Source organism: Sylvia atricapilla, chromosome 20 (genome assembly GCF_009819655.1).
Source record: "Sylvia atricapilla isolate bSylAtr1 chromosome 20, bSylAtr1.pri, whole genome shotgun sequence".
In the NCBI taxonomy this organism is placed as follows: Eukaryota; Metazoa; Chordata; class Aves; order Passeriformes; family Sylviidae; genus Sylvia; species Sylvia atricapilla.
Genome location: NC_089159.1, coordinates 4,953,407 through 4,975,985, shown reverse-complemented (window position 1 = coordinate 4,975,985; position 22,579 = coordinate 4,953,407). Strand labels below are relative to the sequence as shown.

The 22,579-nt window shown below is 50.7% G+C and overlaps 1 protein-coding gene across 5 annotated transcripts in view; it reads left to right on the top strand.

Moving 5' to 3' along the window:
• The first annotated feature begins 3,687 nt into the window (after positions 1–3,687).
• The window catches only part of DTX2 (deltex E3 ubiquitin ligase 2), a 34,605-nt gene continuing 15,713 nt past the window's right edge, over positions 3,688–22,579 (top strand). For 2 of the 5 annotated variants that reach the window (XM_066333224.1, XM_066333220.1), the window contains exons 1-4: positions 3,688–3,764; positions 8,491–8,868; positions 13,123–13,708; positions 21,785–21,843. In XM_066333224.1, coding sequence (XP_066189321.1) covers positions 8,568–8,868; positions 13,123–13,708; positions 21,785–21,843 — 946 coding nt within the window. In that variant the 5' untranslated portion in view covers positions 3,688–3,764; positions 8,491–8,567. The other 3 variants (XM_066333221.1, XM_066333223.1, XM_066333222.1) reach the window with 3 other exon arrangements.

Below are 22,579 nucleotides of genomic sequence, written 5' to 3'. Positions count from 1 at the left end.
AAGAATGTTTTATGATGAGTGCGATGAAGCCCTGGCACAGGTTGCCCAGAGAGGATACGGATGCTGGAAGTGTTCAAGGTCAGGCTGAGTGGGGCTTGGAGAAACCTGGGATGGTGCAAAGTGTCCCTGCCCATGGCAGGGGCTTGGAACAACCTGTGCTGATCCCTTCCAACACAAAATGTTCAAGATTCCATGATTTCCCCAGAGAAGGTAGGCAGTGGAACACAGACAGCTGAGCTCAGGGGGCATCTCCCACTTCCAGCAGGGCTGAGGAACATGTCCCTCCCAGCAGGTAATTCCCAAGGGTTGGACAGCAAGGTCACCCAGCAGGAGGGGGATGCCCACACCAGATCCATCCCTGCTTTGTCTAGCTGGTCCCTGGCGGGAACCAGCAGCAGCTGCTACAGAGGAAAATGAAATGAAATTTCACCTATTAGTCTTTGCCTGCAGAGGAATTTCTTCCTAATTCCTGTCACTTTGGGTTTGTCTGCTCAGGGAAATTAATCTGCAATCGAGTGGGCTGTGAATTCAGAGTGCTGCAGCAATCCCAGCAGAGCTTGGACAGGCTGTTTCCTAAGTGGCCAGGCTATTCCCTGGAGCACCAGGCTAAGCCTGGCAATTTAACAGAGCCTCAAGCATCAGGTTTTGTAGACATTAGTGTAGGACCTCGAGCCAAAATCGTGTGAGAGGGAGCAGCCATGGGGAGATTAATTCAACAGCCTTCCAGCACCACTGCAAGAAAAGGAGCAGGGGGAAGGCAAATATTTGGCTGGTTACCCCAGTGCGTGGATGGATCAGACAGGAGGTGATGCCACGTTGGAGGACTCAGTGCTTTGCATACTGATTTGAGGAGCATGCAGAAAAGGGTGTGGGAAAGAGCAGCATGGGGGAAAAGGGATCCAGCTGGAAAAAAAAATCATAAGGGACTATGTTAAAATCTGGGGTTAAGGTAAAAATAATGTAAAATATAAAATATTTTTGCAGGATTTGAGGATTGTGAGGTCTGCATCCCTGTGCAAACAGGGTCCTTAGGGAAAGCAGCACACTGAGGTTCACCTTTCAGACTTGGGGATCATTGAGGATCTTTGCAGCCACCCTGACACAGCACAGTTGGAGGAAGTTGTGCAGTGGGGTCTGACAGGCTCAGCAGACCCTGGATTCATGTTGCCCATGGCTCTGTTAACCCCTTTCAGGTTGCTGGACCATTGTGGAATACAGGACAAGTGACAGACAAGTGTGAGAAAAGGGAGGCTGAGGACCAACCATGCACTTGTACTGCTGAGATGAGGTACTTCAGCCACTCACTGTGCCTGGCAAAACCTTCCAGGGACCCTGACGCAAGGTCAGAGCATGAATCCCTGCTCAAAAATAAAAACCTAAATAAATCCAATGCAATTAAGGCTCTTCCCACAGCTCAGCCACCACTTGACTGGTTTATCTCCACTGCACAGCCCTTCTCTCCACCCAGGAGCTGCACCCAATTCACCTCTTCTCTCCCCCACCCTGCAGCCATTATCAGTAGCACCTTTCAGCCCTGGAGCATCACCCTGAGCCCTCGCCCATCCCCTCTCACGAGCCAGGACTCCTCACTGGGAGCATCCCTTTGTCTCCCAGCCATGCCATGAAGGTCTGCGAGACTGGATAGAAACCCTTCTTCACCATCCTCAAATCTCCCTGAAACCTCTCCCCATTTAGGATCACAGGATATTTAATACCTGTCCACCCATGCAGCCACATGGAGCACACAGCCTGCTCCCAGCACGGCTTTATGAAGCATTCCTATCTATTTTTCAGGAAAAAAAAAACCCTTTGCATTGCTCTCCAGTTTCTAATTACAGCCGCAGGAGACAGGAATCCCAAGCACCTGAGTTGTAAATGTGAAACTTATTGCTTAAGCAGACACATTACAAGCAGGCTATCAATCACTTCTGGCAATTATTAGTACTTTGTGAGTATTTTGAACTCGAGTACGTGACAGTCTCATCCATCCTGGAGCAGAGAAATCCATGGGCATTTGCATACAAGGCTGAGCTGTGTGGGGTTGCAGCTCCAGAGGGTTTTCACTGGAGCTGTCGTGGTTATGTGCTTGGTACTGTACATTTGGGATGAAAACCAACTTTATTCAGGCTCTGTAAATATGATTCTCAAGTTTAACCCTGGAAGAAGAGTTTTACAATATCCTTCCATTCCTACAGTAGAAAGTGGTTCTATATGTTATTTTTTGCTGTAAATACTGGCTCCAAACATAATGTTTTTTGTTTTATAAGATTTTTGGGGCAAGTGTATCATGGCCTGGGTGTAAAGTCCAGGGAGGTTTCAAGTAATTTGATAAGGACTAGTGAACATTTCCTGGTTCAGAAGGAATTATGGTGATTTTAAAGGGTCTTTCTCAACCTAAACGATTCTCTGGTTCTGTAGTTCTTTAATCACTGCTGCCAAGGTCTTGGTGGAGATCCCAGGAAAGGGAAAAACCCAGGTGAGCTCTGACCTACCTCTAAGACAGCATGAAGAAGCGATCCAGCACCCTCCAAGATGCTGCAGGATCGCAGGAATCCCTAAATAAACACACACATCTTGCAAGACGGATGATGGAGGTGCAGCAGCTGGGAGGGAGCAGCGCCGTGTCGTTGCAGAGATCTGTGGCACAGAGGGTTGTGTTCCACCGTCCTCATCCCAAACAAGGAACAGGCACCTCCAGGGCTTTGCTTTGGATGTACATGGGTGCAAACAAAACCCTCAAGGCGGTGAGCAGCGACTGATCCAGGCTGGATCTGGGTCCAGGGGTCACACCCACAGCACCCAGCGGTGTTAAACTGCAAGGAGAGGCTGCGCTGGTGGTGTGCCACACACCCCATCACACACACACACAGCCCCATCACACATGTGGGCACTGTCACACTCAGAATTCCCTGTACACACAGAGCATCTCACCCCCAGTACTACACGTGCTCACACTCACAGGGATGTATCACACTCACAAAGATGGTATCACACTTACAATGGACGGTATCACACTCATATGGACGGTATCACACTCATATGGACGGTATCACACTCACAATGGACGGTATCACACTCACAAGGATGGTATCACACATGGATGTATCACTCACATGGACGGTATCACACTCACAGGGACGGTATCACACTCAAAATGGACGGTATCACACTCATGCACACTGTCACACACACTCACACACACCTCCACTATCCCACATACACATACCACCAGTTCTCCCTCACACACTGTCACTATCACTTACACCATCATTTTTCCACATTTATTCACACTCACCGTGACACACTATCACACACGCAGTCACTAACACTCATTATCATCATCACACCCTCATTATCGCACTCAGTCCTACACACTCGCACTCATTGTCATTACCACACTCACAAGCAAACTCGTCCCCACACGCTCCACACACTTATTATCATACTCGGTCCTGCAGACTCACTCAATTATCACTATCACACACTCCTTAACACGCTAATTAACATACTCATTATCACTATCACACACTCCTTATGACACACTCATTAACACACTCATTACCTCATTAGCACACTCGGTCCCACACCGCCTCACGCCCTCCCTCACGCCTCCGCCAATCACGTCCCCGCCTCCCCTTGGCCCCGCCCCCTGGCCCCGCCCCCTGGCCCCGCCCCCTCAGCTGGCCCCCTGGCGGCCCCGCGTGCGCAGGCGCGGAGGTTCCGTGTCCGCGGGCCGGGAGCGGCGGCGCCGGGCCCTGCTCAGGGTGAGGGGCCGTGGGCCGGGTGAGAGGTGACGGGACCGGGGACAGCGGCGCCGGGACGGGGGGCTGTGCTGGCCTGGGCTAGGCTAGGCTAGACTAGATTAGACTGGGCTGGCCTGGGCTTCGCAGGGTGGGCACCCCCGGGCGGGCACCCCCGGCACCCGGTTCCCCGTGCCGCGCAGCCCGGCCCGTTCCAGAGGGACCACCCGGGCCGCTGCGGCCGCTTCGGGCCCGGCCTGCCTGGCGTCCCGTCGGCCCGGGAGCACGGGCGCCTTTCCCCTCGCAGCAGGCCCCGGCTCCTGCACTGGTCCCGGGGCGGTCGGTGCCGCTGCACCCCTGGGCTCCGGTGGGAGCCAGCAGGCGGCTGCGGTGGGTGGCGGTGCTGCCCAGGGCCGCGGGGAGCTCCCTTTCGGGCCGGCCCTAAGCCACAGGCTCGTCGAGGGGGGACCCGGCTTGGCTGTTCCGGAGCTCCAGGAGTTCTGCCGCTAGTTGAAGCCGTTGGGGAGCTGGAGGGGCTCTCCAGATCGTGCCGGGTTCTCGCTAACAAGTCAGTGATCTCCCCGCAGATAAATAACCCGCCTGGGTGCCCGGAAGGACCCAGGGTTGGGCACAAAGTGTGGTGAGATCCCGTGTCCAGGTGGGATCCTGTGGGTGAACCTGCCCTCCTCTGGCTGCCTCAGCTTTTCTATTTATCCGTGCCCGAAACCAGCCCTCGGCTTAACTGACAGGCAAACGCTTTGTTCCGCCTCAGTTGCTGTCTCTATTTTCCCCCTCCGAGGGGAACTCTTTTAAAAGCCTGTTTTAAATGGAAGCAGTCCAGGTTCGGAGCAGCCGGGTTTATTTCTTCCGTTGTTTTGGCTGTTAACCCAGCCACCTTGTGCCGTGGGGGTGAGCAGAGGCTGGGAGAGGACAGGAGTGGGATGGATCTGCGTGCTCGGAGTCATTACTGTGACCCTGCTCTACTGCCGAGCTCTGCCCTTTCTCTTTGGTTGGTGCTAATCGGTGCTGGGTGCTTGTGTAAGGAAAGGTGTGTTTGGGTATGAATTACCTGGCAACAGCTCCCAACCCTGTAGCATCGGGTTTTGCTGTGCCCAGATATGGAGCTCTGCTAGTGTGGGGGCCCTGGCTGGGTGGTTTGGGGTCGGGGGAGGGCTCAGAGCACCTGTAATGCTGCTCCAGTCGTGCCCCCTGCACAGGGTCACGTCTTACTGCAGCCCTGTGGCCTCCCTGTGCTTTATGTGCTCCCCTAATCCCTGTGTAATCTCCTCCCGTGGGATCCTTGTTGCCCTCCCAGTCCTGTCTCTCAAAGTGGTGTCATGATGCTTAACAATCCCTCCTGGGCACTCTTCTCTGAACAGCCTGCTGAGAAGTCTCTATTTTACCAACCTGGTGAGTTTTATTTTTAATTCAGCCTGGCTCAAGAGCTCCCAAGGCTCTTTTTCTTTTCCAGGTACAAGCTTGCATTTCATGAAAACTTCTATCAGCGCTGGCAATTCAAGTTCAGAAACTTAAAAAAGGAGTTGGCATTTTTAGAAATTGTCTCAGACCCATGAATTTTAACATCCTGCATTTAAAGCGAAAAAAATCTGCTTTCTGGAAGTAGAACAGAGAATTAAACCCAGCTTTCAAAGGCTTTAATTCCTGTTCCCCAGCTTTTTCACCACCATTTGCTGGAGTTTGAAGAGCAGGGAGTGAAACTGCTGGAAAACACATCTGAAAGGCACTCAGTTTTTTTCCTGTCCAACTCCCCAATTAAAGCCATGTGGACAAATGTTTCAGAGGTTGTGCTGGGCGTAAAGTTCCAACCAAACAAATCCAAACTCAAGCTCTGATCACGTTACCAAATACCTTCAAAGTGAAGGGAATCTGGCTGGAATATTAAGGTCTGCACTTGAATTGGCCAAGGTTTTGTTCACTGGAGGAAGAGTGGCCCAGGGAATTTCTGACTGGAGCGACGACTGTTAGGTGAATAAAAGCTTTTAGGGTTGATGTGAATTTCAGCATCTCAAGGTCTTTTTAAAGCTTGAGGTGAAGTGTTCTAGTCCATGAGATTTGAGTAAAGATGTGAGCTGGGATGTGTAACACATCCCAAACCACGTCCCACTCCTCTCCAAACTCTTTCTGCTGTGGTGTAATGCTGAACACTGTGCAAGCAGCTCCAGTATTGAATTTCACAGCTTTTAATATTTGTGTGCTGCTGAATTCTCAAAGAGAAGTCAGGAGCTGCAACTTCAGGCTTTTTCTCTTTCCTTTCCCCCAACTCCAGGACTTGTGTAATTCTGGTTTACTGATGCTCTCCCACATTCCTCACTTCCCAATCCGTGCAAACAGCTGCTGGCTCCAGCAGCTTTCAGCAGGAACTGGCGGGAGGCTGACATACGCCCCTCGCTCCTCCTTTGGAGCAGCAGTCCCAGCACAGGAAATATTTTTCCACTCTGATGGGGAAGTGGATGTTGGAGCACGCGACACTCTCGTGCAGCCAGCCCCGGGGACCTTCACGTGTGGTCCAGGAGTCACAGCATCGCTGCCACCCCGGAGTGAGGGACAGGTTGTTGTCACCCAGCTGTCACCCCAGCGAGTGTGAGGTGGCACGGGAAGGAGGTGGCTTTGCTGCTGCGGCGTCTGCTTGTTCTGCATTTCCTGCTGCTGTTTCAGAAAGGAAGGAAAACGAATTGCCGACTCCCTCCTCACAGCCTCCCTCTTCTCTGCTCTGCGTGTGGCTGCAGATGAATATTTGGTAACAACTTTGGGGGGGAGAGAAAGGTGTTGGTTCTGTATTTGGGGTTCAGAGCATCTAGTGCAAGGGGGTGAGACAGAAAATACCACAGCCTGGATTTTGCTCTGAGTTCAGCATGGACAGTGCTGGTGGTCCTTGAACTGGAAAAGGGTTGGTGTGAAACCTGCCATAAAAAGAAATGGCAGAGGCAGGTGTTGGATTTGATACCATAAGTCTTAATTTGCGGTTTGAGCAGTAAAATAACTGTCCTTGGCGTGTTAGGCGAGAATGGGTTACTAGGAAAAGATTAACAGCAGAGACCAGATCTTGGTGATCTGGAGCAGTTTGTCACCAGGACCAGTTGAGCTGGGGGTGTTGTGTAAAAATCTCAGAGCAGCTCATAAACTAATTTACACTGAATTCCTGGGAAACTGTTGCCTTCCTCTTAGAAATGCAGACGTGTGGGTGTGTCTGTTCTGTGCTAGCTCTCCTTCTCTGTCTTTTTTAAGCTATCAAGCCACATGGGCATGGTGGATGGGACGCTCCACGGAGCGTGGGATCTTCCCCCATCCGGCAGGGATGTCATTCCCTGTGCAGATGGCATCCTCCAGTGGAAGCCACCCACTGCTGCTCTGCCTCTTGGGAGACCTGCACTTGTCCATTGGATGGGAAGGAAGCTCACGGCTCCCTGCTGACTGCTGGGAGTTAAGCGAGCAATCAGTGACGTGAGACCTCAGAAGGGAGAAGGCGAATTTATTTTAAAACAAAATGAGTTTCACTCATTCGCAGCCAAACCCACCTACACACGAGCACCAACGTGGGGATCTCCATGCGGTTGTCCAGCATTTGGACAGATGTGTGTGCAGATGGTTTGGACAGGATTCCTCGGAATGACACAACAGACAAGGAATGTCAAATATCAGACCTCTGGTGTCTCTCGGTGATCATGTGATGCCTTTGGATCTGCTCTTTTTACATCCTTTGGGGGCTGAGAGTGGTGATCTCTTCTTGTTGGAATTTATTCGCTGTCCTTTGTGTCTTCTGTGTGGTATCTTTGGGCTCCTACCCTTTCTCTATTCTTCCCCAAATCATCTCTTAAGGGCTTGAGTCTCTGATGCTGATTGTCCCTTGTTTCAAGATGTTCCTTGTTTTCCAACCTGAGAAGCTGCAAGTAAGTGTGCTTTGATCTTGAAGACCTACTAGATCAGTGCCCTCAGCACAGGCATTGATTATGCCCTGTGTTCCTGCTGGTTCTCTTGTACTCCTTCCTAAATGTTTTTTGCTGAGATCACACTCAAGCAAAGAAGTGTGCCTACTGTGATTTGCAACCTGTGCATTAAGAGTTGTCCTCTGGCTTTGTTTGCATGTGTGGTGCTGCACAGGAGTCACAGGAATGATCCTTGGCCAAAGCTAAGTGGTCAGAACCCTGAATGGAGCTGATTATGTAGCCCTGGAGCTCAGATCAGTGTGAAGAGTTTGGGAACCACTTGTGTAATTCAGTCATTTCTGTGAATGAGTGTTTGGCCAGCATTTGGCAGCTCAGATTGGGGTGGTCAGTGTGATGCTGCCAGGAGCAGTGCTGAGGGTGGGGAAAAGGCAGAATGGCAGCTTGCCTTGGCACACTGCTGGCTAGTGAGTGTCTGTCTGAACTCATGCCAAGGCTTACAGGTCTGCCTGACACAGATCAGCCTGGGTATGGGATGGTTTGGTACAGATCTGTGGTGGTTCAGGTAGTGTTTGTTGCCACAGACCATAGGAAGCAGAGTCTCCCTGAAGAATGTTTGCTCTCAATTAGCAGGAGAAGTTGTCAGCACTGGCAGGGGGTGAGTGGTGGTACCTCAGTGACTCTCATCAGAGGGTTTTGAGGCCAGTCTGCTTCCCTAAAATCCACGGTGAACGTCTTTGTGAAAGTCAGAGCTTGTTTCCCTCTCAGATGCCTTGTGTGATATGGATGTGAAGCAGGAGAATTCGGGACATCATTCTCAGCTCCCTGTGCTCTGTTTCTTGCTGCAGGTCCCCAGGAGAAAATGATGTAAGGCCAGCCCAGCTGCCACTTCCAGTCACAGCGTGGGCAGACCTCAGGGAGGACCATGGCAGCAGCTCAGGGAGCAGCGGGGAGCGGCTCAGCCGGGCCATCCGGCCCTGCCCCGGGGCACAGCAGCAGCTCCGCGGCAGTGGCCGTGTGGGAATGGCAGGATGAATTCGGCAGGTGGAGGCCCTACCGAGGCAACGTGTGCAGCTACATCGAGCAGGTTATCCAGGCCTCGCAGCAGAAGGGGCGGCGCTCGGGGTCGGGGCTGGCCAGCAGCATCCCTTTGGGGCACGCCGACCCCGCCCTGGCTCCTTATGTCATCGACATTCCCAGCTTGACGCAATTCCGGCAGGATACAGGTAAGGGAGCTTCCCCACCCGTCCTGCTGGTGTGCCTGGGCCTTGTTCTGTGTGTAAGAGCCCTGTGAAGCTCTGCTGTTTGCTGCCGTGCTGGGCAGCTCCGTGAGCACATCTGCAGTCTGCTGCCCAGTGTGGAAAAATCTGTGGGGCTGGGTGCAGGCAGACAGCTGTGATCTCTTCAGGAGCATCATCATGGAACCCCTGGAGCTCCCAGCCTGTGAGCCAGAGCTCTCAGAGCTGGAAACTTCCCCCTTCTCCTGCCTCCCCTCAATCCATTCAAGATCACTTGCGTAAAAAAGGCCTTTTTACGATTCCAACCCTCCTGCTTGAATCCCTTGCTCCCTCTGGAGCTGGAGTGCCAGCTGCTTTACCTTGGCATGCAGCCCTGCTCAAGCTGCTTGTGAGTGCCTGCAGCCCCCGCACGACACCAAAACGCTGCAGCAGAATATTCCCTCCACTTGTGCTGTGTGAGCCTGGCTTGCTTCCTCCCAGGGAGAAAGGGCAGGATGGGCTCAATAGCAGAATTGAGACCTGTTTTTCATTCTCCTCTCTCCTGGGGTCACTGGGAGTAGCAGCTCAGAATCTGCAGGGATGACTCCTGCTGTCTTTTGCTCCAGATGTGCTGAGCAGCTGGAGCTTAGAAAAAGGGCAAGGATGGAATGCATGCACTTCATCCCTGGAAAATCCAGGGAGATCCCAAATTACACACCCCAAATGAATGGCTGCTTTTGAAAATTTTCCATCCATCAGTTTCCTCTTTGCCAGTGTCTCTCCAGGATGCAGTTGAGCATCATCTCAAGCTTTAGAGAGGGGCATGTGCTGGTTTCTTGCCAGTTGAAACAGTAAATGAGCAATATTTTGGATCAACTGCACGATCAGCCAATTCCGGCAGGAAAGGGAAGTGGTTGGAGCAAATGTGAGTGGTCATCACAGCTGCATCCGTGTTTTTATTCTGACTTGGTGACCTTAGGCTGAGTTTATCTAGTGGTGTCTTGGGTGAGGTGAGGAGCTTTCTAAGATGGAGGCCTTGGCAGGTGTGCTCAGCTTGGCCTGTTCAAACATCTGGAAGGCCAGCTGAGGCTATGGCTTTGAGTGGTACAGCATGGACCACCAGAGCAGGTATCAGCAGCTGTTTCTTTCCTGTTTTTTTCATGCCAAACTTATGAAGGAGCCTTCTAGCCTCTGGCCCTTTCAGCCAGTGCTCCAGCCTGGGGACAGCAGTCCTAAGGTGTCTGGTGAAGGTGAGCAGAGAGTCTGTGGGAGGGTGAAACATGTCCCAGTGTGAATGGGACATTCTTTTCCGCAAGTGCAGCTGTTTGTCATTAGAGGGTTTCTATCTCTTCAGACTCTTGTGAAAGATCTCAAAACACCCAGTGAATATTGTCCATTGCAGGGTGATTTGGAGCTGTTCATCTCTGAGGAACAGTCCAGTTCAATTCTGGAAATGATGTTGGCTGGTATGATCTCATCTTTCCTTGGTGTAGATCTGACTTTGAGTTGTTAATAACAAAAAGGCTGATGCTGCTCCACAGCTCTCCTGCAGTGTTTCCCATTGATCCAAAGGGATCAGAGTGGCCAGTGCTGTGAACCTCCCTCCACAAATACCTGTGTGCTCTGCAACGTGACTGTTGGAAAAACTCTCATATCCCCTTTCCATGGCCCAGTTCTAAGCAAAGCTTTTTCTCTCTGCAAGGTTCTGCCTCAAACGTGAACCTTTCGGAGTGAGCCGCCAGCTGAACTTTGTCATGTGCTGGAGAAAAGAATCCCTGCAGGAAACATCCCCATGAAAAATCTTTAAACAGTGCAAAAAATAGGCTGTTGTACTCTGCTCATTAGCTTTTAGACAGATAAATAGGCTCTTCAAAGGAAGCCAGGGAGAATAACAGGAAGCCAGTGTTAACGGGAGCAGCGTCCCCAGCAGCAGGGAATGACAGCTGTGCGGGGGGATCTTGTGGGCAGGATTAGCTGTGGGCTTCAGCTGCTGCTCAAGGCAGATTAGCTGGGAGTGAGTGCAGGGGAGCAGCAGGAGTTGTCCTCTCTCCACAGCTGTTTGCCCACCCTGGAGAGGAATGCCAGTTTCCCTGCCAGCCTGGCCTTGGTCTTGTTGTTGACTCCTAAAAAAAATCTTGTTTCTGCTGCTGTTTGAGGATGTTAAAAACACAAGTTGCTTGCAAGCCCTGCAGTTCTCTTTGTGCTGCTTATAGCTTCTGAGCAGCCAGTGGAGCAGGGGAAGCCTTGCTAATCTCCTGACATGTGTCTCACTGGACACCTCGCCTTACCTGTGGTAGTCCCCTTTCTCTGGGAGCAGGTTCCCTGCACTCATTTTGAAATGTAATGCATGTCTCACCATCTCATTCCCAGTCCAGTCCCATCCCTAGTCCTCCTGCTCGGGGTTCATTCCTGAAGTTATCCACCTTTTGAGGCTGTGGGTTTGTTTCTGAAGCTTGGCAGGACTTTCTGGATAGGAGCAGTCGTTGCTAGAGTTTGCTTTTGGCTGTTTAGTCTGCTTTTCCACTAGGACATCAATTCCAGGCTGGGAAGATCATCTTGGTTCTGCTGATACTTTCTGCCAGAGGAAGGTCTGGTCCCACCCAGCGAATCCTGAGCTCCATGGTTGATGTGTTGGGGAGGTTGCCGTGTTTGACTGCTAGTAGTGCTTTAAGTGTGCTGATGAGATGTGTTTTGTTGGCTGGTGCCACTGGAGAGTCCTGCTCTGCAATAAGCAGGATGCTGGGTGCTGCTCTGGAGCAGAAACAAGTCCTGGCATTCCTTGGTCTGGCACATTTTGCCTTTGAGAGAGCCTTAGCCTTTGTGTCAGCTCTGGAGCTTCAGCAGTGCCGAGATAAGGGAACACAGTTTTCACAACTATTGGGTACAATAACAGCAGCATGATCCTCATGGCAGCATGCAGGCAGGCAGAGCCTGAACGCAGCAGCAGTTGGATTTTGGCAGTGTGGAGTCCCATGTCCTCCCTCTTCCTTGGGATGTGCTTGTTGGCTGTGAAGCTTGCCTGGATTGCCTGTGCCCCCCAGAGTCTCCAGTGATATCCTGGGGCAGTTCTCCTCGGGCTTTAGGTGTGAGTACTTGTAAACGTGCCAGTTTTCACCCAGACTCCTGGAGCATAGTGCAGTAACTCTCATGACCTCTTTAGAGGCTTAATTTAATAATTTTTTCTCTCAGTGCTCTTCTTTGAACTCCTCCTGTGTTGTAACAACTTGCTGCACCGCTGTTCACCCTCACCTTCCTAGATCCCCAGACTTGCTTTCCCCACAGCTTTTCCTGCTCCTCTTTCTCTGTGCTGAGGAATGCTGCTGAGGGTTTTTCCTGCAGCAGCAGTTTTGACCCTGCCACAAGAAGCCATTTTTCAACAATTTCAGACCTTCTGTCCTGTGGGTGGCTTCCTTCCCTCTCATTAGGCTGCTGCTTTTTTGAAGTAAGGGATAAAGTACCCAGGAGTGAAGTCATCCTGGAAAGCCAGGCTTCCAGGGGCTTCGAGCTCCAGCTGTCGCTGTCGAGTGGCCTCGCAAGAGTAGTGTGTCTCCTTCCATTTCTCTCCCTTTGTCTGAACAGCTGCTCTCTCCAGTTTTCAAGTTACTTCATTGTCTTCCCCTCTCTAGTCTTGCTCTCCCTCCCAGCAGTCAGAACTGCAGAAGTTTGCCCTTTTCAAAAGTCCTTGCCCCTTGTGGGGTTTCACCCACTCTCCCAAGACCAAAATTGCCCCAACCCTCGTGTAACAAAGTGGGCGTTCAGCCCCTTAAGTGCTCCTACAAAGCACTTGCCGATGGTGTCTTGTCTCTATAGTTACTCTGTTGTCAAGGCTGTGGGAGTTGTTTTTTTTTTAACCAGATCTGTGCCTCAGCCTGATTATTTTTTTCTTTTTACTTTTTTTTCCTTTTAACGTCAGGCAGGCATATGTGATCACTGTTCCTTTGTGCTCGGGTGTGTCTGCGTCTGCATCCTCTCTCTTTCCCTCCTTTCCCACCCTTCCTCCTAGCAGCTTTTTGAACCTGCTGCCAGCCCACAATCAGATTTGGCAGAGGGACAGGGATCTCGGGGATGTTGCATTTTTCTAAGCTTCATGAGCAAACCCAGCCCTGTTGGGAAGAGAAGGTCTTTCGGTGCCCCTCTTGAGGGAGAATGACAACGGCCACCCCCACGTAGGCAGCGGGGATCTGTGCAGACACAAATCGCTGGGACAACGTCCCTCTTAGTTCTCTGCTCACTAAACTGTTTTTATTCTCCTCTCGCCCACAGGGACGATGCGGGCCGTCCGCAGGCACGTTTTCCCGGGGGACTCTGCAGCTGGGCGGGGCATCGTCTGGGAGTGGCAGAACGACGAGGGCGGGTGGTCCCCGTACGAGATGAACGTGTGCGTGTTCCTGGAGCAAGCCCACGCCTCCAACCACCAGCGAGTGGATCTCGGCTCCTTGGGCTACAACTACGAAATTGACTTGGTGGCTCTGGTCCAGACCAACAAGACCACGAGGTTCCGCCGCAGCGTTCAGAGGCGCTTGGACGCCCCGTACCCGGTGACAACCTCCACCACACCCCTTCACACAGGGGTGGGATGTTCTTGCCAGCAGTGCTGGCCAAACAGCGGCACTGGTCCCATCACCACACGCTACCGTCACTCCATGACAAACTTTCCCAACTCTTCCACTACTCATCAGGTTCCCGGGAGGACAGCGTCAGTAAGTTCTTCCAACGTCGGCTTCGTGCCCTATAACAAAGCCGCTTTGACTGGAGCGAGGTCAACACCAAGACTCAATGCACAGAACACCTTGGTTTTGGCTCAGACTGGGAGTCTCAGTGCAGCACTGGCAGCATCTAATGGAGTCAGGTACAGATCCTAATTCACCTTTAAATACCATCTGTCTGTCCAAGAGGTCTGCTGTGCTCAGGTCTGCCTTATTCAGGAGGCTCTCTGTCCCAGAGGACTTTACCTGAGGGACCCAGAAGGGTCTTCTCTGTAGGAGAGAGAAGTTTGTGCCTGTATATCCAGTGCAGTGGATGAAAAGACTTCTTCTCTGCTTTCTACCTCTTTTCTTCCCATTTGAAATACAGTCTCTGTCTACCAGTCTGCCTGAGCCACAGGGCAATTAACTCAGGTTGAGATTCTGAAAATTTGAGAAAGGTAATAGTGAGCAGTGGTATTTTGAGTTAGGTTAAAAAGCAGCTTTGAGGGGGATTCAGTGAAGGAAAAGGGGATTTGTAAAAGGGGACTTCAAATTAGGCAGTAGAGTGGAACACTGCATTGCATCCTTAGCTCTTTCCCCTTCAGGGTGAGACCACAGTGGCTGAGACTTCATGAACTCGCTGTCAAAATCAGGTGTCCAGGCTATTTTTTCAATAGTGGTGATGAAGAGCAGAGGTGCCACTGAATCCATTTCCACTGTGGCTCTTCTCTGACAGGGCTGGAACCAGTGAGCATCTCTCAGCCCAAGAATTAGCTCCCATCAGCTAGAGCCAAAAGAGGGCTGTGATTGCACCTTACTGGTGGGGGAGGAAGAGCTTCACTTCTCTTCAGGCCTTTTGGTTGCTGCCAGCTCAGGGAAAAGCAGAGGCTTGTGGTCCGACAGCCCGGCTCCTCTCCATGGCATGGGCTGCTGGGGCAAGCCACAGTTGGTTATTCCACTTTCAGGATCTTAACTCCTCCTGTGCTCAAAGCCCTTGCTGGCAGAGGTGTGTGTGGCCTGTTTGTGGCAGTGCTGGCACCGAGTATGACCCAGCAAGGGCTGGCTGACTGCTCCCTCTGTTTGTGAATGGCTGGAAGTGGCAGAGCCTTACACTCACTTCACTGGGAATAATCCAGCTGTTGAACCCCTGAGAAACTGCAGGGGAACTTGCCAGGGCTGACTTACCTGTCCAAGTAAGTACAGAGATAAGAGATCTGGCAGACTGTTGGAAGCACATTCTGCTAATTGCACGAGGCACAGTGGTTGGAGGCTTGTTTTGAATCTCGTTTGTGTTTTAAACAAGATAGTGAATCTTGAGATGTTTTTCGTAGTGTCGTATCTGGACTTTCCCTCTTCAAGGTCATCCGAGTGAAATGGCTTATCACATCCTGTTCTTCTTTCTCACGGTCTTTTTTTTGGTGCCTTTTTTCCACCTGGTGATTTTTTGTCTTGCATCCTCCGTGCTTCTCTGTTCCAGTCACCTTCGAGTAGGGCTGAAAATCAGACCTCAGCACTGCCTGCAGGAGCCCCCAGTAAGGCTCTTGCTGTCTCCTGAGGAAGCTGCCAAATTCCCCCTCTTGCAGGAGTTGCTGGTAGGTGCATGGGGCCACTGGGCTGCCTGGAGTCCCCATCCTTTCACAAAGGATTTGCAAAGTGACTCAGGGTGGGGAGTTCGAAAAAGAAGAGCCAAATGCTGCAGCAGTTCCCCAAAAGCCTGTCTGGAGCTGCTCAGGGTCTGGGTATGTTGTGTGCTACTGGTGAGGGGACAGGCTGTCCTGAAAGGTGGGAGAATGGGAGAGAGATGCTTGGAGAGAGTTGCCATGGGCTTCTGACCATGAACTGAGCCCATGGCCCAGGCAGTGCTGACTGGAAGGAGAGGGATGGCCAGGAGGTGCCCGTGGCTGGTTACCATGGCTGGTTGAGGTCGGGCTGTTGGAACCTGTTTTGCAGCTCAGCTATTTGTCTTGTGGAGGGGGTGAGGGGGCCAAGCCAGCCTTTCTGGGGCATACAAAGGGATTGTACAGTTAAATCTATGCTGGGGACAGCAGGACATGTCGCACAGGGCTGGTGGCAGCTCTTTGGATACCTGGCAGTGTGTGAGGGCTGTCAGACTTGTGTAAAACTCACACTCCCAGTGAGCCTCGCTCCCCTGGCCTCTGGCTGGCTGTTCCCTTGGGGTGTGATCTCCAGTCCTTTGGGATTATTTGTGCTGGGGTCACTCTCCTTTATCCCTGCCAGAACAAGTGCACACAGAGGGGCAATCTCTGTCTTCCAGCAGCGTGCCATATGTGAAAAAGGCTTTTTCATCCCCAGCTGACAGTTCGGGATGGCTTTTCCCCATCAGTCCTGTGCTGGGGTTGAGTTGGAAATGCCACTGGGTGGATGTAATTGCTCCTGGCTGGAGTTACAGTCTCGGGCTCATAAAACCCATGTTCCAGCAGAAAATCCTTTAATTTCTGTGAATTAGAGGAAACCTGAGTAGAAAACTCTAACAATGTATTTCATTTAATTCCTAAGCCCAGAGCATTCCTGGGCTATTTTATCTAGGTTCCTTGTCTTCCCCCCTCAGACACTGTATGGTGGTTAGTTCCCCTTCCCTTGCAGTCAATTCCCCACATCACCAAACAATCTAACCATTTTGGGTAATTATCCTGCCTTAAATATGCTGCCTTAAATATCCAGCCTTTCTGGCTGTGTTCTCTTAGCTGTGATGTGCAACTCCTGTGCTCAGAGACCAAAGGGAAGGCAGCACTGGGCCACGGTGGATCTTCTGGTGTCTGCTCAGGGTTGTGTTGTTTTCACCCCACAATCTTTGACTCCAGCCTGACAGATTACTTGCTTTTACAACACATGCAGAGAGGGCTGAGCTGCAACTGGCAGAAGGGCTCAAAAACTCAGTGAGAGAGGCTGAAAAGCAGTGCAGTTGTTTACACACAGTTTCTTTAGGAAATACAGCTAAAAATGGCAGCACCTCTCTCCTGCAGGGCTGAGAATGAGGTGCAGTTCATCCTGGAAAGCTGCCTGGCTCCCTGTGTGGCTGTGACAGTTATTTCTAGCTAGCAGGCAGGCAGGGGTAGCCCCCAGAACGGGCAAGCCTGGGCTGCTGTGCCACTGAGGGTGATTAAATGTGTTTCCTGCTTGCTGGAGGGCAGATGTTGGTGTGGGAGCAGGCAGAGCTCTGGCACTGCCAAACACACTTTAATTTCCTCTTGCTCTCAAGAGGGTCAAAGCCACTGGAAAACCCAGAGAGGAGTGCCAAGGCTTAACTAGATGCTAATATCCTTGGCTGTGCTGCTAATGAATTACATACATGTGGGCAAGTTAGTTTGCTTTTTGGTGGATTAAACACAGTTAATGAATCTGGCCTCTCTCGTAGACAGTGCTGGAATCTGCACATGGAGTGTGCCATGGCAAGGCTTGTGTCCTTATCTCAGCACTGTTAACCAGGATCCCAGCCACCTCCTGGCAAATCCCACCCCACATGGGAAAGCATCAGTTCCCTAGGGCAAGAGCTCCCCTGTTCCCTGTACTGTGCTAATTACAGTGTAAGGCACTCCTGAAGCACAGTAAGGAGTGCTCTGCTTGTAATATGAGTGAGTAAAGCTGCAGGAAGCAATCTTCTGAGGGATATTAATTAGTGTCCCAGCCAGGCAAATCCCTACAGTAGCTCTGCAGACTTCTCAGAGCTTATGTGGCTTTGGCTGCTGGTCTGGATTGTGCCCACAAATAAGGCAGGCAGCTCATGGAGGCAGGATTTTGTATAAAATCAGGGGGAACGGGGGTCTTGGGAGCTGGAAAAGGATGCTGACAGAATTGGCGTGTTCTTAAGAAAGGTCTAGTGCTGCACCCCAAATCTCCCATGGGGAACAATGCACAGTCAGTGCTTTGTAGGATCAGGGAGGACCCTAACTAGGACCTTTCCTTTTTTCTCTCCACCTTTGTATCCTTCAGCTTTGTCCATAGGCATTCCCATGAGCTCCTTGGGTGGGAAGGAACTCTCCTGGTGCTGGTTCCACTGTGCCCGCTGTGAGTTGTCCTGCAGCCCTTTTAGCCAGCATGGTGCTACCACCAGGTGGGGTCATTAATGTCACCTGACACTCGGGGAGCTCTGGGAAGGGGTTTGAACCTTAAGGTGTGGTGACAGCACATGGTGTGAAGCAGGGCTGGATGCTGCCCTGGTCTGTGAGGAAAAAGTGTTGGCTGTTGCCCAGAGGGCGACAAAGATGCCATGATACAGAGATCTGTGGCCTGCTGGTTGTGTGCAGGGGAGAGGAAGGAAGAAAGGGCCATATCAGGTGGAGAGGGTGAGTTCCTACAGGCTTCTCCAGTTCTGCTCCACTGGGGTATTGTGCATGTGTGGCTCAGGTGATGGCTCCAAGCTGGCCACCCCGTGTTTGAAGTGGCAGCAGCCCTAGATTCCAAACTGTTGACACAGCTCCTTGCTGGACTTGTGCTTTGCTGTCTCACTGGTGTTGCAGATTCTGGAAATTCTGGAGAAGCGAGTGGGTTTGTCATGCTGAAATCTCAGTCTGCCCTGTCTGCCTCCCATAGCAGATTGCCTGGGAACCTGTGGTGGGAAATATTACCAGGATCTTCTTGCTGAATCTCCGAGGACGTTGTCTTATTTTGCATCCTTTTATTCCCAACCTGGTGATCCCTGTTAACGCTCAGGAACATCCAGCACACCGAGCAGTGGGAGAGCAGGAGCTGCGGTGAATGCCAGGACAAAATTGGACCAGGAAGGAAGAACTGATACTAGGACACATTCAGAGAATTCAGGTGTTGACTTTCAGGTGTTGCAAGCACCTGCAAGAACACTTGGCCAGGAGTCAAAGGCACTGCCTGGTAAGAAATCTCCACGGGCAGCAGGAGCAGGTGTCTCAGCAGCTCCTTGTCTCTCCACACTGCAGTGCTTGCTCTTGCATTGATGCTACCCACATCTCCCTTACCCAAAACGTCATTTTTTCTCCAACTGAGCTGTTTTCAATAAATGAACAGGACCTCTCCCCAGAAGCCAGCACTGGTATGGCAATGCTGGAATATCTTGAGCTTGTGCTGTTCCATTATTGGATGCATAGTCCACATTACAGTACAACAGCAATATCTTTCCTTGTTAGCTCATCCCCTTCTTTCCCTCAAACCCCCACTTCAGACCCAGGGTAGTCTCTGAGTAGCATTTCATCACCTTTTTTGGCACAGCAGCACTTCCTCCCACACACTGTTGCTGCAGACCTGCCCAGGCAGTGTTGTGGTACCCCAGAACACTGTGGATTCCCCTTGATTTCATCAGCCTTTGGGCTTTCTGCAGTGGTAACAGAGCTCAGGGAGCGTGGCAGCCCTGCTCCCAGGGAGCAGAGTGGATGGGTCAGCACATCCCACAGCCCTGTTAGCTGAGATACTGCTCATGAATGTGTTTATTTAGTGAAATAAGAAGTATTTGGTATCATCACATCAGTTGGCTCAAAGCCTCCAGCAACCAAAGCTGACACACTTTGCCTTTACACTAAGAGTGCAGCTGATCAGTGACTGTTTCCTGGCTCATGGATGGTAATTTATCTGCAGTGCACTCACAGCTTCCTAAACTTGATTGCTTGCAAATGCAGCAAGTGGTTATCTGTTTTTCTCTCTGCACATCTCAAGGGCTCTTCTCACTTCTGTTGTGGTTTTGCCCAGCAGACAATCACCACACAGCCCCTCAACTCACTCCATCCTCCCCCAGGAGAATGGGGGAGAGAATTGGAAGAAAAAAAAAAAAAAAAGGAAAAATTGTGAGTTAAAATAAAGACAGTTTAACAGGACAGAGAGGGGAAGGAAAATAGTAATGCTGATGATCATTAAAACATACAAAATGAGCGATGCACTAAGCAATTGCTCACATCCACTGACCAATGCCCAGCCATTCCGAAGCAGCAGCCCCCAGTCAGTTTTCCACCTGGTTTTGCTATTGATCATGGCATCCTGTGGACTGGAATATTCCTTGGGTGACTGTCCCAGGCTGAGTCCCCTCCCAGGTCTTGTGCCCCCTCCAGCCTCCTCACTGCTGGGGTGGGGTGAGGAGCAGGAAAGGCCTCACTTAGTGTAAACACTGCTCAGCAACAACGAAAACATCCCTGTGTTATCAGCATTACTCTCATCCTAAATCCAAAACACAGCACTGTACCAGCTGCTAGGAAGGAAATTAACTCCATCCCAGCTGAAACCAGGACAACTTCATACAAGTTCTGACTCATGGATGACTTGGATTTGAGCCTCGTAATTAGGAAAGAAGAGTGAAGGATTGCTTTTCCATCTTTTCAACGCGTGGTTACCAGTGATCCCCTTCCCAGGGCAGCTCTGGGTTTGCTTTCTCCAGCCTCAGGTGTAATGGCCCTGTTCTCCAGCCCCTTGGAAGGATTCCCTGCCCCCACCTGTTTTCCTGGCACAGCAGAAGGTTCAGCTTTGTGCTTTATTTTATTTTTACCTTCCATGGGGAAATGAAAGCACCTAAGGTGCTGCTTTATCTCAGGGCATGACAACAAAACTCGAAACTCTTCTGTATCAGTCACAGGCTGGGGTGGAGGGCGTGCCCAGGCTCGTGGTGTCTTCTTGGTTTCTCAGAAGAAATGAGAGGGGAAAAAGAATCAATGTCTCTGATTTTTTGGGAGCAGTTCTCTCAAGTTCCTGGTCCTCAAATATCCTTTGTGTTTGCAGCTTGAGAACAAGGAATTTCCCTCCTTGCCATTCTCTGAAGAGGATCATGAGGGCAGAGATGAAGCAAAGGGATGAGATAAAGAAGTAGAGAAGTATCTGAGAAAGAGCTGTGATGAAGAGGGTGATCAGGAAAGAGAGTCATAAAGACATCTCATTTAGAGCCCTTTGAAATCACTGTTAAGATTTCCAGTATTTGGTGGCTTTGAATTGTAGCCAGAACAATCTATTGCGTCATTTGAAGGCATTGCAAAATTTGGGGCAGCAGAAGGGAAAGCACAGGCTTTCAAAGAGGCAGGAGGGAAACCTCTGTGGTCTGGAGAGCTTTATAAGGGTCTGGGGGTGCTGATCTCACTTGGCCAGGCTGCCAGAGCTGCAGCAAGCCCTCTGTCCTGCCCAGGGTTCTTCAGGGACACCAGCACACGTGTGGGAACCTATTCCAAACTGTGACAGGTAGGAGAGGGAAGAGGTGGGAAAACAGCCGTGTGACACTCAAAAATCTTTTCAGCCCTGGTCATTGTCATGGAAATGTGAACAAAGATTTTAGCAAGACTGAAAGGAGAGATTTGTGTGCTATCATTTTGGGCTGGGCAGCTCTTGCATCCCAGCTGGACAGAAGAAGGTTTCCCCTAAACAGTGGGTGAGATTTGGGCTCTTGACCATCCTAGTCTCTGAATTCCTAAGCAGCTGGCCAGGTCTGTGTAGTTTTGGGGAGTCCTTGGAGACTGTTGTGTGAATGTACCATGTATTAGCTGCTGCTGAGGTGCATGAGCCTCATCCATCCACCTGAGACAAAGTCCATGGGTGGCTTCTCTGTGCCACCATTTGGATTTCAAGTGTTTCTGCTCATGAAACTGCTGATGCGGATCCAGCTTGCTTTCTTCTCTAGTGACCCCCTGTCAGTGTTGATGCTGCTGCTCCCCTTCCCTCCCTAACTCCTGCTGCCAGCTAACAGCATAACCCTGGCTTCCATGTATCCCAAAATTGAAGTACAGCTGCCAGCACTGCCAAAACAAGTAGGTGAGGAAAGCTGAAAGGGATGTTTGGTGTCCATATTATCTTGATTTCCAAGTGAAAACAGGCCAGGCTCTTCTAGGTCTCCTTCAGCCTTTCCTCCCTCATCCCCACATCCCTCTTGGATGTGTAGTGCAGGTTGGCTGCTCATAGGAAGCTCTGTGGGGGAATGGCAAGAGCAGGGATGTGTCACAGGATCAGAGCAGGGGCCAGCAGGAGGAATGAGTGAGTTAGGAAAAGATGGGGCTGGAAGCAGCTACGTGCAGCACAGCTCTAAGGCAGCTCCCCTTGCAGGTAAGTCAATCCAGGAGAGAGCTGTGGTAAGGACACAGCTCCTTAAATAGAGCTGCTGGAGCAGTGGGAGAAGGGTGCATGGGTGAGGGTCCCATCTGGGGCTCATCTGAATCATTAATCCCTGTTAATGTATCCAGGGATATAATATACCCAGCACTCAGGAGGCAGCAGTGCATTGCTGCATTGTCTCTGGTCTCTTTGTCTCTGATCCTTGCTGTTCAAGTCATCTCTTTATTTCTTTCTAGTGCCCAGACCCTGCCTGTCAAGATGCCCAAACCCAGCAGGTTGAACCAGGCCCTGGCAGGTAAGAACTCCCCTGTGCTTTATTTGCTCAATTCTTAGGATTAGGTGAATGAGAGGTTTATCTTTTTGTAAGCAGTTACTTTCCATTTTTGACTTTTGGAAAGAGTCAGAAATGTTGCTGGTGTTTAAGGTTTTAGACCCAAAGACTTTCTAGGAAAGTAAAGAGGGCAGATTTAGGAGAGAATGGGATAGACAAACCTTATTAACTGTTTTTATCATCCCGAGTCTTTTAAAATAAGTAGGATTATTTGAGGCATGGCTATTCATCTTCTTCTGTACATGTGGATGAGCAAGTAGCAAAGGAAAGGGCACATGGATCATGCTCAGTGCTAACTGCTATTTTCTGCTTTTTATAAAGTCAAAGGAGAGGACTGGTGTGAGATTTTGTGTGGTTTTTAATATGATTTTTTCCAATGTGGTTTTATTTAAAAAGCTCAGATGGTCTTTAGCTTAAAGAGGATTGTGATGCCTTGTCTTGGGAAAGGGGAGACAGAAGTTGAATCAGACATTGTCTCCTGGTGCAGCAGAATACAGGTTACCCAAACCTGTGAACACACTTCTAAATATACTGAGGAGTATGTCTGAGAGGGATGAAAGTGCCAGCTTTCAATGCTCCTTTTCAGAGTAGATCTGCCTGTTAAAGTTGAAATGGTATTGCCTTGGAAATGACAATTTATGCTGTCAGCTCCCTGTGGAAGCGTTGCTGTGCCAAAAGCCAGTGGCACCTTTGCTGTATT